At 55.1% G+C, this 12242-nt stretch overlaps 4 protein-coding genes across 4 annotated transcripts; 2 read left to right on the top strand and 2 right to left on the bottom strand.

Annotated features, from left to right (window-relative positions):
- Positions 1–401: 401 nt before the first annotated feature.
- clrn1 (clarin 1) lies at positions 402–1493 on the top strand. The gene is made up of 3 exons (XM_068745367.1): positions 402–654; positions 911–1090; positions 1231–1493. Exons 1-3 carry the CDS (start codon positions 402–404, stop codon positions 1491–1493), a joined length of 696 nt encoding a protein of 231 aa, XP_068601468.1.
- A 387-nt stretch (positions 1494–1880) lies between these two features.
- tsen34 (TSEN34 tRNA splicing endonuclease subunit) lies at positions 1881–4681 on the bottom strand. Its single transcript, XM_068745365.1, has 5 exons — positions 4382–4681; positions 3076–3336; positions 2880–3006; positions 2526–2804; positions 1881–2261 (listed from the first exon to the last, which is right to left on the bottom strand). Exons 2-5 carry the CDS (start codon positions 3334–3336, stop codon positions 2074–2076), a joined length of 855 nt encoding a protein of 284 aa, XP_068601466.1. The 5' UTR covers positions 4382–4681; the 3' UTR covers positions 1881–2073.
- Positions 4682–4979: 298 nt separating this feature from the next.
- Positions 4980–9568, bottom strand: eif2a (eukaryotic translation initiation factor 2A). Its single transcript, XM_068745359.1, has 16 exons — positions 9541–9568; positions 8977–9046; positions 8840–8911; positions 8071–8189; positions 7759–7858; positions 7599–7681; positions 7131–7204; positions 6897–7041; positions 6702–6818; positions 6459–6615; positions 6308–6392; positions 5887–6204; positions 5665–5766; positions 5450–5563; positions 5305–5370; positions 4980–5235 (listed from the first exon to the last, which is right to left on the bottom strand). The coding sequence occupies exons 1-16, from the start codon at positions 9566–9568 to the stop codon at positions 5170–5172; spliced, it is 1716 nt and encodes a 571-aa protein (XP_068601460.1). The 3' UTR covers positions 4980–5169.
- Positions 9569–10252: 684 nt separating this feature from the next.
- Positions 10253–12203, top strand: LOC137901347 (stress-associated endoplasmic reticulum protein 1-like). Its single transcript, XM_068745369.1, has 3 exons — positions 10253–10440; positions 10624–10696; positions 11632–12203. The coding sequence occupies exons 1-3, from the start codon at positions 10357–10359 to the stop codon at positions 11670–11672; spliced, it is 198 nt and encodes a 65-aa protein (XP_068601470.1). The 5' UTR covers positions 10253–10356; the 3' UTR covers positions 11673–12203.
- The last annotated feature ends 39 nt before the right edge of the window (positions 12204–12242 follow it).

The following is a 12242-nucleotide window of genomic DNA, read 5'->3' as shown; positions in this document are numbered from 1 at the left end:
TTATTGATCCAGCTCCATCCAGCAGGTTTCCTGTGGTCCTGATAAGAGACAGAAAAACACCACCAGAACCGGAACCAGAACCAGATCCAGAACCTCCTTGGTGGAGGTATTTATCAGAACTCCTGGTCCGCCGGTGGTTCGGGTTTGGGGGCCTTTGAAGAACTTCAGCACTGACTGATGAAGAGGAGCTGCGGTGGAACCCGCAACCTCAACGTGAGGTCCAGTAATCAGTTACCGGATGTAGTGGATTACAATCAGCTGACCGTCACCGCAGGCCTCTGAAACAGAACCCGCTGTTGCCATGGTGACCTGCCGGAGCTCAGTGCGTGCGCTTGCTGCGCTCTGGTGGGAGGCGGAGGAGATGCGCTCCTCTGCTCCTCTGCTCCTCTGCTCCTCGAGCCATGCCGACCCGACACCAGCGGCTCCTCTTCTCGGCCTCCGGCCTCCTGGGCCTCGGCTGCGCCCTCGCGGCCGCCGTGGCCACCGGGCTGCCCTGCTGGGTCACCGGGACCGTCGTGTGCCGGAGCGCGGCGGAGCTCGTGAACGCCACCGGGGCGGAGCTGGAGCAGTTCCGGGGGCGGCTGAGCTACGGCCTGTTCCTCGCGCACAAGGTGAAGCGGTGCGGGCTGGGGGAGAGGCCGGCGCGCGTGTCAGGTGAGTGCGCGCGCACGGGAGAAACACAGGCTCCTCACCTTATGAGTCGATCAAACCAGCGGGGGGAGGGGTCACGCGCAGGGCCGAGTGACGTCATGCACTGAATCATTCAAGCTTTATGTAGGTTAGGACTGTAATTGGGGGGGGGGGGTGAGAAAGGGAGCGCTCGTTTCTGACTCCACTCGGATGGTCGACGTGAAACGGGTTCTGCCTGAACGGGCCCGTGGTTCCGGTTCTGACCGGGCTCTCCCCCCAGTCTTCCCGGACCTGCTCGGCGCCATCCCGGCGGGCCTCCACGTCGCCGTGCTCTTCTTCTGTGGTGCGGCGACGCTGCTCTCCTCCGTGGCCTCCGGCTTCTTCTTCTTCAACGCTTTGGGCCGGCCGTACGAGACGCTGCACGGACCCACCGGGCTCTACCTGTGGAGCTTCACCTGCGGTGAGGAGCGCGTCGTCATGACGACCAGCAGTACCAGACCGGATCCCAGAGAACAGACGATTCTGTCGTTTATTGATCCGATCGGCCCCGGCGGCTTCACGGTAAACTTTATTGACAGGAACGGTCCGGTTGTCCTGCAGGTGTGTGCAGCTGCCTGGTGCTGGTTCTGTTCGCCTCCGAGGTGAACCTCCATCAGCTGTCCGACCGGATCGCCAACTTCAACGAGGGGAACGTGTTCCGGACCCACGGCGAGCAGTACGGCCGCTGCTTCTGGCTCTTCCTCCTCGTCTTCCTCCTGCACGGACTCAACATGGTGCTGATCCGACTGGCAGGGATCCGGTTCCCCTTCCAGGACGCCAAGGAGGCGGAGCCGAGCGGGGGTGCGGCCGACCTCATGTACTGAGCCAATCGATGAGGAGCCACAGAATGGTTCTGGTGGTGAACCCGACCCGCCGACCCGGTTACCGACCCAGGACCGAGGGTTTCACGTGAGCGTCGCTTTCTCCGAGCTTCAGTGAACGCATCCTGCTGCTCTTTACTGCCTCAAACTCACTTTGATGTCTGACAGTGGCTAACATGCTAATGCTAACACGCGTGCCGGTCTTCGTCCTCAGCATCCTCTTCCTCACCTGTTTAACTTCCTGATTCTGTCCCGTTTTATTGTATTCACACAAACGGCCACTCGGCGGTTCTGTTGGGCCGTCCGGACGTCGCTGAGGGGAGTCGGGCCGGAGTCGTGCCGGCGCTGAACCCGATCAGAACATCTGGAGAATAAAAGCCAGTCTGTGATCGAGTCTCGTTTATTACCGTGTTAACCGGACTCACCGACCCGGTACCGACCCGGTACCGACCCGTCAAGCAGCAGCGTCCTGCTCTGGAACAATAAAACAACCAGATCCAGTTCCTAACGGCGGCCGCTCTGGGACGGGTCTGTTTCAGTTCCTCCCTGAGCAGCAGGTCAAAGGTCATCTGCAGGTTCTGCTTCACACCATCCCGCTCCACTGCAGCGAGGTGTACAGGACTCCTCCCCCCGCCCCCGGCGAGCACAGCAGAACCGTCTTCTTCACGTTGGACCCCAGACGGGCCAGGGCGAGGACGTCCAGCGTGCAGACGGACTCGTCCACGGACAGACAGACGGCGATGAAGTGGGCGTGGAAACGAAGCGGATCACCTGAAGAAGAGAACAAAGATGAGCGAGACGAACCAGAACCAGAACCAGAACGGCACCGCCGCTAGCAGCAGGTTCTGAGGAGATTTATTGATGATTCACCAGCCGCCCTCTTCTCTGAAATTCATCGATAACAGTTTACAATATTACCTGAACGAGGGGCGGGGCTAACCTTTGGGCAAATGCTTCCAGGTAAACAAATCAAATGTAGAAGAATAGCGACGGAGTTTAGGACCATGGGGCAAATAAAAACGGTAAAACACTGACCTGGATATACCAGGAAGTCTCCTCCAAACTTCCCAGCCGAGGTCAGGTAAAAGCCCCGCCCCCGCAGGTCTCTGAACACCTGGTACCGGACATCACACTGCAGGTTGTTGTGTCCTCTGATTGGCCAGTTGGCCTGTAGGAAGGCCCGGTCCTCAGGACAGTAACTCAGCCCCGCCCGGGCCGTGCTCAGCTGGACCGCCGACGCGGACCGGGGGAAGTGAAAGCTGTGGTCCAGAGCCTCCAGGCGACCCGGGAGGTCCTCAGCTCCGGTCTCTGAGCCTGAGGACCAGAACCAGGACCGCTAGATCAGGCTCCCGGGCCAGGAGCCTTCAGCAGAGACCAGGTGAAACCAACCTGAGGTCAAAGCCCGAAGCAGCGCCACCTTCCTGTCCTCCAGAGCGAGGACACTCTGCTCCTCGTAGCTCCTCAGCTGCTCCTCCTCGTGCTGCTGCACCTGCAGCGCCAGCGCGCCGCCGCCCTGCTGAAGACGACGCCCCGGTCACCACTCTACGCACTGACTAGGTCACCTGGTGAACAGAAGACCACTGACCAGGTTAGCAGCAGGTGAGGCTGCAGCTGCGTGGCGTTCCGTGAGGAGTCGCTCCTCCTCCGGCAGCAGCAGCAGCGGGCGGCCCAGTCGTACGTTCTGGTGCGGGGTCCGGGGCAGCGAACCCAGCAGCGCCCCCACCAGGCCCTGGGACCTCAGCGACTGCAGGTCCTTCACCCTCCACAGCAGGGGTGTCGAGTCACACAGGCTGAGCCCCACCGCGGGGGGGTCCGGTCCTCTGGGGGCCGCGTCAATCGGATCCATCTGTGGGGCCACATTCAATGAAAAGGTGGTTCACTGGACCGAACTCTGGGTGGGGCGGGTCCTGCTACTAGTTAGCTAAGAATGAAGCTCGGGTAAACGCAAGAGGGCTTTAACTCAAGCTAGTTTAAAATGAAGCTAGTTTTAAACTCAAGCTAGTTTAAAATGAAGCTAGATTTAAACTCAAGCTAGTTTAAAATGTAGCTAGCTTAAAATGAAGCTAGTTTTAAACTCAAACTAGTTTAAAATGTAGCTAGTTTAAAATGTAGCTAGTTTAAAATGAAGCTAGTTTTAAACTCAAACTAGTTTAAAATGTAGCTAGTTTAAAATGAAGCTAGTTTTAAACTCAAACTAGTTTAAAATGTAGCCAGTTTAAAATGAAGCCAGTTTTAAACTCAAACTAGTTTAAAATGTAGCTAGTTTGAAATGTAGCTAGTTTAAAATGTAGCTAGTTTAAAATGAAGCTAGTTTTAAACTCAAACTAGTTTAAAATGTAGCTAGTTTAAAATGAAGCTAGTTTTAGACTCAAACTAGTTTAAAATGTAGCCAGTTTAAAATGAAGCCAGTTTTAAACTCAAACTAGTTTAAAATGTAGCTAGTTTAAAATGAAGCCAGTTTTAAACTCAAACTAGTTTAAAATGTAGCTAGTTTAAAATGAAGCTAGTTTTAAAGTCATGCTAGTTTAAACTAAAGCTGGTTTTAAATTAAACTACTTTTTACTTAAGCTAGTTTAACTCGTTTTTGTTTTGTTAGCAATGCTGCTGTGCTAACCATTTGTTTACTTCCGGGTCAAAATGGAGGACGCGTCGTGGAGAAGTGTGGTTTTATTTTGAGATTGGCCGAACATCTAAAGACATAAGATCCCTTGTTAACAGCAGACGTTTAGAGCGGATGAAAGGCTTGTTGCTCGGTCGGTGTCGGCGCCATTAGACGTTTCTTTAACTTTCCGGGGCTCCGTAGAAGAAGCCGCTTCCATTGTAAGGGGTTGCATTGTGTCACCGTTTACGACTTGTTATCAATAAAGGTAATACAAAAAAGATGACCTCACCAGAGGCGTGTCCGTCCGTCAGTCTGCTTCCACCAACGAGCGGCACCAGTCTGTAATAAACCAGTCAGCTAACCAGCTAACCAGCTAACCCGCTGCGTGTTAGCTTACTGACGTTTCCGTGACGCGCTTTAAACGTAACGCTGGTTTCCGCTGGGAGGGAACGCGTTAAGGCAAACACCGACACCGCAGACATCTCATTACTATTGTTAATAACTATCTTATGAGCCAGCTGAACAAACACCGCGCTATGCTATGCTACGCTATGCTACGCTAAGCTATGAGCCCGTTCGATATGAACACAGGCGCAACGCACCCGGGCGGGGCCTCGTGCAAGCGAACGACCAGATAAAGGAAACCCCCGGCCAGGAACCGGCCAATAAGAACGCGCATAGATTTGATTGGCAGTAGAATCAACCAATGACAGACTCTCACTGCTGAACTTTTACTTCATCCATGAAGAGAAAGTCTCCTGATTATCTTCAAGATTATTCAAGCTTCATTGATTCAAACGCTGCTGGTGAGAACACAAACGTCCTCCAGACGAGAAGCCGAGGACACACGGAACAAACTTTATTACTTTCATTCAAGCAGAACAGAACAGAGATAAGGCTTTTATTCTGAAGGGACAACGTGTCATTTCCCAGAATTCCTTTAGGTAACCTCCAAAAACAGAGGAATGGTTTGATGCCCTCAGCAACAGATAGAACCAGATATCCAACAGTGGATGGATGTGTGGGGCGTGTCCACATAGAGCCCGCCCCATTGGCCTGTAGGCGGGGCTTGAAGTCCTACTGTCTGATCTGCAGCTCCTTCAGCTCCTGCAGGAGCTGCTCCTCCTTCTGCATCTTCTCCAGCTGAAGACAGAAACAGCTGATCAGCAGCCCGATCACGTTTGGCTAATCACCGGCAATAACTCCGCCCACCTGGTTCTTCTGCAGGACCTTTCCGCCTCCCTGCTGCTCCTTCAGCTCCTCTATGGCTTGAAGCTTCTGAAAGACACACAGCAGCCAATCACAGCACAGAACACACCTGATGACTTCACCTGAGATCCAAGGACGCATTCGTCACCTTCTTTAAATTCCTCAACTTCTTGTCGACCTCCGGGTCACCGCTGCTGGGCTCTGATTGGTTATCGCTGAAAGGGGCGGGGTCAGAGGGCGGCTCTAGCTCGGGTTTAGCCTCCTGCATTGCAACGCGACAACGTTTTAGAGCAGCGCCGGGACACCAGCTGGTTGGAGCAGCAGCCAATAGCGTGCTCAGAGGCCTCTGATTGGTCGGCTGACCTGCCTGGCAGCTTTCTTGGCTTCTCGCTTCTTCTGGTTCTTCAGGGCCGTTTTAGCCTTCTCCGCACCCGGACGCATGTTCTGAGGAGGCTCCTCCTCGTGCTGACACAAACGGGGGGGGGGGGGGGTAAGAGCATTTCCTTCAGATGATTTGATTGGTTAAATTGATGCTGGGGGGCGGGATTAGGCGATAAAACGTGTAAGCACTTTTTATTTCCTCACCAGTTTGGCGCTCGGAGCGGCCGGCAGGTGTCTCAGCGCAGGTGGGCGGTACGCCTGCGTGGGCGGGGCCTCGCTGGAGGCCGCCTGCTGCTTGACGGCCCGCTCGGGGAAGCTGCCGTCGGGGAACGACTGCCAGAGAACCTCCCACAGCTGCGACTCGGGCGCCGCGTCCCAGGCGTGCAGCAGCGAGCCGGTGTAGTGCCACAGCTTGTAGCCGTTAGCGACGCGCAGCCGCGGAGAGCACGTTGCCGTGACAACGTGCTCTCCGTCAGGACACCAGGAGAAGTGCGTGGCGTCGGGCACCTGATGTTTGGACACCTGTCAAAAATCAGCGTGGCGTTCATCAAGGCTCTGTCCTCGGGCCTCCTCGAGGTTTCTTCATCATCATCATCATCATCATCAGCTCCTGCTTCGTCCTCACCTGCTTGTATTTCTTCACGTCCCAGACTTCCATCTGTCCCCGTAGGTTCCCGAAGCCGGCCAGGACCAGGATGTGTCCCTGAGGACTGAACACAGGAAGGACAACAGGGTGAGGGTCCCGGTCCAGAAGACGCGCGGCTCCGAGGCCTCACCTGTAGTAGGCGGCGTTCCGCGGCCCCGTCCCGAAGTCGAACACGGGGTCGCACTTGAGGTTGAAGACGGTGGCTTTGGCGGGCATGAAGCCGTAAACCACGCAGAACTCTGAGGAGCCCGGGCTCCACGCCACGTCGTAGACCGGCCCCCGCTTCACTGCGTCAAACAAAGCGGGGCTTTGAGGCGGAGTCTCCGGAGGACACGTTGCTACACGCCACGCCGACCCGGACCCGGACACTCACGCAGCTGGACCAGCGCCGTCTCCCCGCTGACCGCCAGGAAGTGCAGCATCTGCTCGCCGTAGTACGACGCCCCCGTCTTGTCCTCCTCGGTGCTCGCCGTCACCAGCAGCGCCGAGCCTGGAAGGAAGCGGCTCGCTTAGTAGCGTCAAGCGAGGGACGCTTGATTCTCCGGGACCTTCAGAACCGGGCCCCCACCTCGCCGGTTCCACTGCAGGACCACTTTGTCCGCCTTGAAGAAGCTCTTGTTGGCGAGGGCGGCGCTCGGACCCCCCAGGACCGGGTACTGATACAGGCGGACGAATGAAGGCGCTCCTTGCTTGCCTGGGACATAGACGGCGACCTGGGGGGGGGCACATGAGAGGGGGGTCAGACCGGCGCCCCCCTGGCCCTCGGCTGCAGGGGCGGGGTCAGCCCCCCCCCGGTCCTCACCTTGCTGGGCTGTCCTCCAGGGGACAAGGCGAAATCGGACACCTTCTGCATGTGAAGCTTGTTGGCGATCACGTCTGACAAAAGAAACACGTCAGTAGCTCCTCCCCCAACACGGAACGCTCATGTATGAGGGGTTCTGGGTTCTGAATGAGGGGTTCTGGGTTCTGCATGAGGGGTTCTGGGTTCTGTACGAGGGGTTCTGGGTTCTGGGCTCTGTGTTCTGTACGAGTGGTTCTGGGTTCTGTATGAGTGGTTCTGGGTTCTGTACGAGTTGTTCTGGGTTCTGTACGAGGGGTTCTGGGCTCTGTGTTCTGTATGAGGGGTTCTGGGTTCTGTATGAGGGGTTCTGGGTTCTGGGTTCTGTGCAAGGGGTTCTGGGTTCTGTACAAGGGGTTCTGGGTTCTGGGTTCTGTACAAGGGGTTCTGGGTTCTGTACGAGGGGTTCTGGGTTCTGGTCCAGTTCCTTACTGAAGTCTTGGTTCTCGTAGAAATGCAGCTCGTTGTTGACGCTTCTTACGCAGATCTCCTCATCTTCAGACCAGCTGGGACACCTGCAGCCAATCACACGCAAGCAGACAGCTGTCTGTCTGTCCGCCTGTCTGTCTGACCGCCTGTCTGTCTGACGCACCATGACTCCACCTTCTTCTGATACAGGCCTTTGATCAGCTGACCGGTCTTCAGGCTCCACAGCTGGAGGTTGGCCCCGCCCTGAGGACAGCTGGGCGTCTCTGCAACACAGAATGATGTCATCAACCTCTGGAGGCCACGCCTTGTTTCTCTTCTTCACTGAATAGCTATCAACAGCAGAATGCTAGCTAATATTAGCCAACGAGGGCAGCTAGCTCGCTAGCGCCGTTAGCGGCTCCGAGACATCATCACACCAACAGACCGGCTGTGGACCCGGTTCTGGTTCTGGTTCTGGTTCTGGTCCGAGTCTTACTGCTGTAGGCCTGCCAGGTCACCAGGACACTGCTGCGAGGAGAGAAGTCCAGCAGGGACGTCTTCGGGAGGTCAAAGGTGGACAGGATGGAGCCGTCTGAACACTTCACCACAGAGACACTGGGAGACAGGCAGGTGGTCAGACAGACAGGCGGCCAGACAGACAGGCGGCCAGGCAGACAGGCGGCCAGACAGACAGGCGGTCAGGCAGACAGGCGGCCAGACAGACAGGCAGACAGACGGCCAGACAGACAGGCAGACAGACGGCCAGACAGACAGGCAGACAGGCGGTCAGACAGACAGGCGGTCAGACAGACAGGCGGCCAGGCAGACAGACGGCCAGACAGACAGGCGGTCAGGCAGACAGGCGGTCAGGCAGACAGACGGTCAGGCAGACAGACGGCCAGGCAGACAGACGGCCAGACAGACAGGCGGTCAGGCAGACAGACGGCCAGACAGACAGGCGGCCAGGCAGACAGGCGGCCAGGCAGACAGGCGGCCAGACAGACAGGCGGCCAGACAGACAGACGGCCAGGCAGACAGGCGGTCAGGCAGACAGACGGCCAGGCAGACAGGCAGACAGACGGCCAGACAGACAGGCGGTCAGGCAGACAGGCGGCCAGACAGACAGGCGGCCAGACAGACAGGCGGTCAGGCAGACAGACGGCCAGGCAGACAGATGGTCAGGCAGACAGGCGGTCAGGCAGACAGGCGGCCAGACAGACAGGCGGTCAGGCAGACAGGCGGTCAGGCAGACGGCCATTGATTACTTGTGTCCGTTGCACCAGGCGAACAGCGTCCCGTCCCGGCTGAAGGAGACACAGCGGCCGGGCGCGGCGTCCCTGAGGCAGAAAACACGCTGCTGAGGATGCTGTAACCTAGCAACGTGAAGGGGGGGCGGGGTTACCTCTGGAAGGACGGGTGCTGCTCACATCTCGGGGGACCAATGAGCAGAGACGTGCCCTCGGATCCTCGCACTGATTGGTTGAACAAGAGCCAGAAGGACAGCGATCAGAGAGATGATTGGCCGATCGGGTCGTCAATACGCTGCGACGCCACGCGGCCGGTTCCGGCGCCGCTTCGTTCTGATTGAATAATCATTTATTCATGATCTCTGAATGTTCATCGATCAGACCAAACGTTGATCAATGATCAATAGTTCTGTCTGAGGAGATAAACGTCATCCCTCTTCATCACCGGACCGGTACCGGGACCGGGACCGGGCAGCGTGCCATCATTTGTCCTTTGCTACCGGTGCAGGGCTTCAGGCCGACCGCAACAACTTTTGCCAATTCGTTTGCTGCAAACAATCAATAAATATCATCACAGTTTAAACGTTAGTCGAACTATCTCTAAATGAAACTGGATCGAACACTTAAACGTTCGATGTTTCCGTTTCGACCGGTTCGTTTTCAGTCACGCGCCGCTTTAAACACAAGAACAAAGTTTACGCCACGCAGAAATCACCCACCTGCCAACAGCGGGATGGAGGACGCCATGCTTCTTTGCCGGAAGGAGAGAAGTATCCACCGGAAGTGCGTGAGGTCGGCAGGAGGCGGGGCCCACAGTGCCACGTTAGCATACGCGCGGTCATTTGTCAAACACGTATTCAAAAACAAATGTATTAACCGGATTTATTCCTACCGGGTGTATTAATTTAACCTAAAACGACACCCGGCGTCACAAAATAATAAAAAAAACGGTTTCGAGTCGAGTTTGAATTCAAAGGATGAACCAAGTGGTCGCATAATCAATGACAACGACGCGACTTCCGTTTTCAAAGTAATAGCACGCTGAGTTGTACGACGTACCGGATGACGTCAGAAACGGTTATCAGACAGACGAGGAAGACAACGTGAAGCGTGAGACTGCGTAGGACATTTCATTCTGCATTTCCGGCTGGCCAGTGACTGCCATTTTCAAAACTTTCCCTTGCTTACCAAATTAAATAAAACTCCGGAATCTGTAGAAAGTGCTATTTATATTTGATCTTTGATATATTTTGTAGAGGGGACAGAGTTTTTGCAAGAAGGACAGCAGTGACGCCATTCTATCGCTGTGGACTTTAACTTTGAAAGCGCCTACAGGAAGTCTTGCTTTGACATGCAATAATTTAACACTTAAACGTCACGTCCGGCCGGGGTTTGAAGGGCGGGTCTTCAGCTTTTTGAGTACGTCGACAAGCGAGCGGAGTTCCTAGTCGGTTCGCCACCGGAGAAGCGTCACCGAGAGAAAAGCGGGTCGCTTCGTAAACAATAACCGGAGAGAGACAACAAGCAAAAACAAAATGGTGGCCAAGCAGAGGATCCGCATGGCGAACGAGAAGCACAGCAAAAACATCACTCAGCGAGGCAACGTGGCCAAGTCAACGGTGAGTTCAACAACGGGTCCGGGTCCGGGTCCGGGTCTGGCTCTGGTTCAGCCTCAGGGCCGCGAACACCAATAACCAGGCTTCACTGGTCGTTTTAAATCAATCACATTGATTGATTGCTGCTGATCTGCTGCTTGTTGTGAGACCTGATCAGTAATCAATACCTGGTTCTGCTGTTTCCAGAGGACTCTGTCCGATGACAAAGGTGTGGGCCCCTGGCTGCTGGCGCTCTTCATCTTCGTCGTCTGTGGGTCTGGTGGGTCTCCTCCTCCTCCTCCTCTCCTCCCCCCCCCCCCCCCCCCCAGCATTCGAGCAGAAACTCCACAGAACCGTTTTTTATTCGCTGGTTCTATCATTTGTCACAAATTATTAGTGATTCCTTTGATCTACAGAGGAAATCATCAGTCGATGATCCCCAGGGCAAAAACTCCTCCCCCTTATGATGTCAGCAGGTGGGCGGGACTTTGAGACGAGAAATGTCACCCTGCTCTGTCCTTTGGGACAAATCAACAAAAACCAGTGTGTGTGTGTGTGTGTGTGTGTTTCAGGTGTACGTGTGTGTGTGTGTGTGTGTGTGTGTTTCAGGTGTACGTGTGTGTGTACGTGTGTGTGTGTGTGTTCGTGTACGTGTGTGTGTGTTTCAGGTGTACGTGTGTGTGTACGTGTGTGTGTGTGTGTTCGTGTACGTGTGTGTGTGTGTGTGTGTGTTTCAGGTGTACGTGTGTGTGTGTGTGTTTCAGGTGTACGTGTGTGTGTGTGTGTGTTTCAGGTGTACGTGTGTGTGTGTGTGTGTGTGTGCGTTTCAGGTGTACGTGTGTGTGTGTGTGTGTGTGAGTGCTCACGCGTGACAAAGATGGGTCAGAGAACAGAGCGCTCACCGTGTTCTGAAAAGCAGAGACTAACCAAACAGCAAAGTCCAGCTGGTATCTGCCCGGCTGCTCGGCGTGTAATTATGTTGTTATTACATTGTGTTATAATGTTATAACATTACAGTTCACAGAAGCTGGATCCGGGTCAGGCTAAAGGGCCTCTGGGAGGATGGGGGCTCAGGACCACCAGAGATTGCTGTATTGAGCCGTTATTGATCCCGTTATTGATCAGCTACATTTTAAGATCATTTTGCCTCCAATGTCACAGAAAAGTCTTTAAAGGAAAAGCTACAAATCATTTTCTGTTTGTGTGTTTCTGCAGCCATCTTCCAGATCATCCAGAGCATCCGGATGGGCATGTAGTGATGTCACCAGCAGGGGGCGGAGCTACAGTGACAGGGAGGGGGAGAAACGACCAAAATATTCCAGAACTCTGACATCTGTGGCTCTGCCCCGAAACGACCAAACGACCCAGCCAGCCCCGCCCCCAAAAAACAGCCCCGCCCCCGAAGACTCCGTTATCTGTTGATTTCATGCGCCACTGTCTGCTGACCTTCCCACAGGGTTCTACCTGCGTCTGTCTCTGTTTACCTGTGCTTTAGCCCCGCCCCAACTGAGTACACCTTATCAGTGCAGCATGAGGGGGAGGGGCACCTGTCCTCCTCCTCCTCTGTGGACGCACGATGAAGGTCTTTTGAATCAGAAGGTTTGGGGGTGTTGACAGGTGTGTCTGCACTGTGTGCAGCTTCACCTGGACCATCTGCAAAACTAATAAAGTTTCATTTTGAAGCGAGATTCTGTGTTTCGATGTCATGAGACGGACCGGCTGGGCTGGTGCTGGTGCAGTAGCCCAGTCGGTCCACAAGATGGCGGCGGCGGTCCACCCTACACTCCGGGCATGTTAGCATTAAGCATGTAGCTAAGTTAGCATGC

This window comes from Brachionichthys hirsutus, chromosome 11 (genome assembly GCF_040956055.1).
Source record: "Brachionichthys hirsutus isolate HB-005 chromosome 11, CSIRO-AGI_Bhir_v1, whole genome shotgun sequence".
NCBI lineage: Eukaryota > Metazoa > Chordata > Actinopteri > Lophiiformes > Brachionichthyidae > Brachionichthys > Brachionichthys hirsutus.
The sequence above is the reverse complement of the archived record's forward strand: the minus strand, read 5'-3'. Positions and strand labels throughout refer to the sequence as shown.

What these genes read in the sequence shown, in the direction of transcription:
- eif2a (XM_068745359.1), bottom strand. Translation starts at nt 9,568, where the DNA reads ATGGCGTCCTCCATCCCGCTGTTGGCAG. An exon ending in GCCTGGTGCAACGGACACAA is followed by an intron (nt 8,190 to 8,839) that starts GTAATCAATGGC and finishes CCTGTCTCCCAG; the next exon opens with TGTCTCTGTGGTGAAGTGTT. An exon ending in CAGAAGAAGGTGGAGTCATG is followed by an intron (nt 7,682 to 7,758) that starts GTGCGTCAGACA and finishes GATTGGCTGCAG; the next exon opens with GTGTCCCAGCTGGTCTGAAG.
- LOC137901347 (XM_068745369.1), top strand. Translation starts at nt 10,357, where the DNA reads ATGGTGGCCAAGCAGAGGATCCGCATGGCGAACGAGAAGCACAGCAAA. An exon ending in GCAACGTGGCCAAGTCAACG is followed by an intron (nt 10,441 to 10,623) that starts GTGAGTTCAACA and finishes TGCTGTTTCCAG; the next exon opens with AGGACTCTGTCCGATGACAA. An exon ending in CTTCGTCGTCTGTGGGTCTG is followed by an intron (nt 10,697 to 11,631) that starts GTGGGTCTCCTC and finishes GTGTTTCTGCAG; the next exon opens with CCATCTTCCAGATCATCCAG.
- clrn1 (XM_068745367.1), top strand. Translation starts at nt 402, where the DNA reads ATGCCGACCCGACACCAGCGGCTCCTCTTCTCGGCCTCCGGCCTCCTG. An exon ending in GAGGCCGGCGCGCGTGTCAG is followed by an intron (nt 655 to 910) that starts GTGAGTGCGCGC and finishes CTCTCCCCCCAG; the next exon opens with TCTTCCCGGACCTGCTCGGC. An exon ending in CCTGTGGAGCTTCACCTGCG is followed by an intron (nt 1,091 to 1,230) that starts GTGAGGAGCGCG and finishes GTTGTCCTGCAG; the next exon opens with GTGTGTGCAGCTGCCTGGTG.
- tsen34 (XM_068745365.1), bottom strand. Translation starts at nt 3,336, where the DNA reads ATGGATCCGATTGACGCGGCCCCCAGAGGACCGGACCCCCCCGCGGTG. An exon ending in CCTCACCTGCTGCTAACCTG is followed by an intron (nt 3,007 to 3,075) that starts GTCAGTGGTCTT and finishes CGTCGTCTTCAG; the next exon opens with CAGGGCGGCGGCGCGCTGGC. An exon ending in GCTTCGGGCTTTGACCTCAG is followed by an intron (nt 2,805 to 2,879) that starts GTTGGTTTCACC and finishes TCTGGTCCTCAG; the next exon opens with GCTCAGAGACCGGAGCTGAG.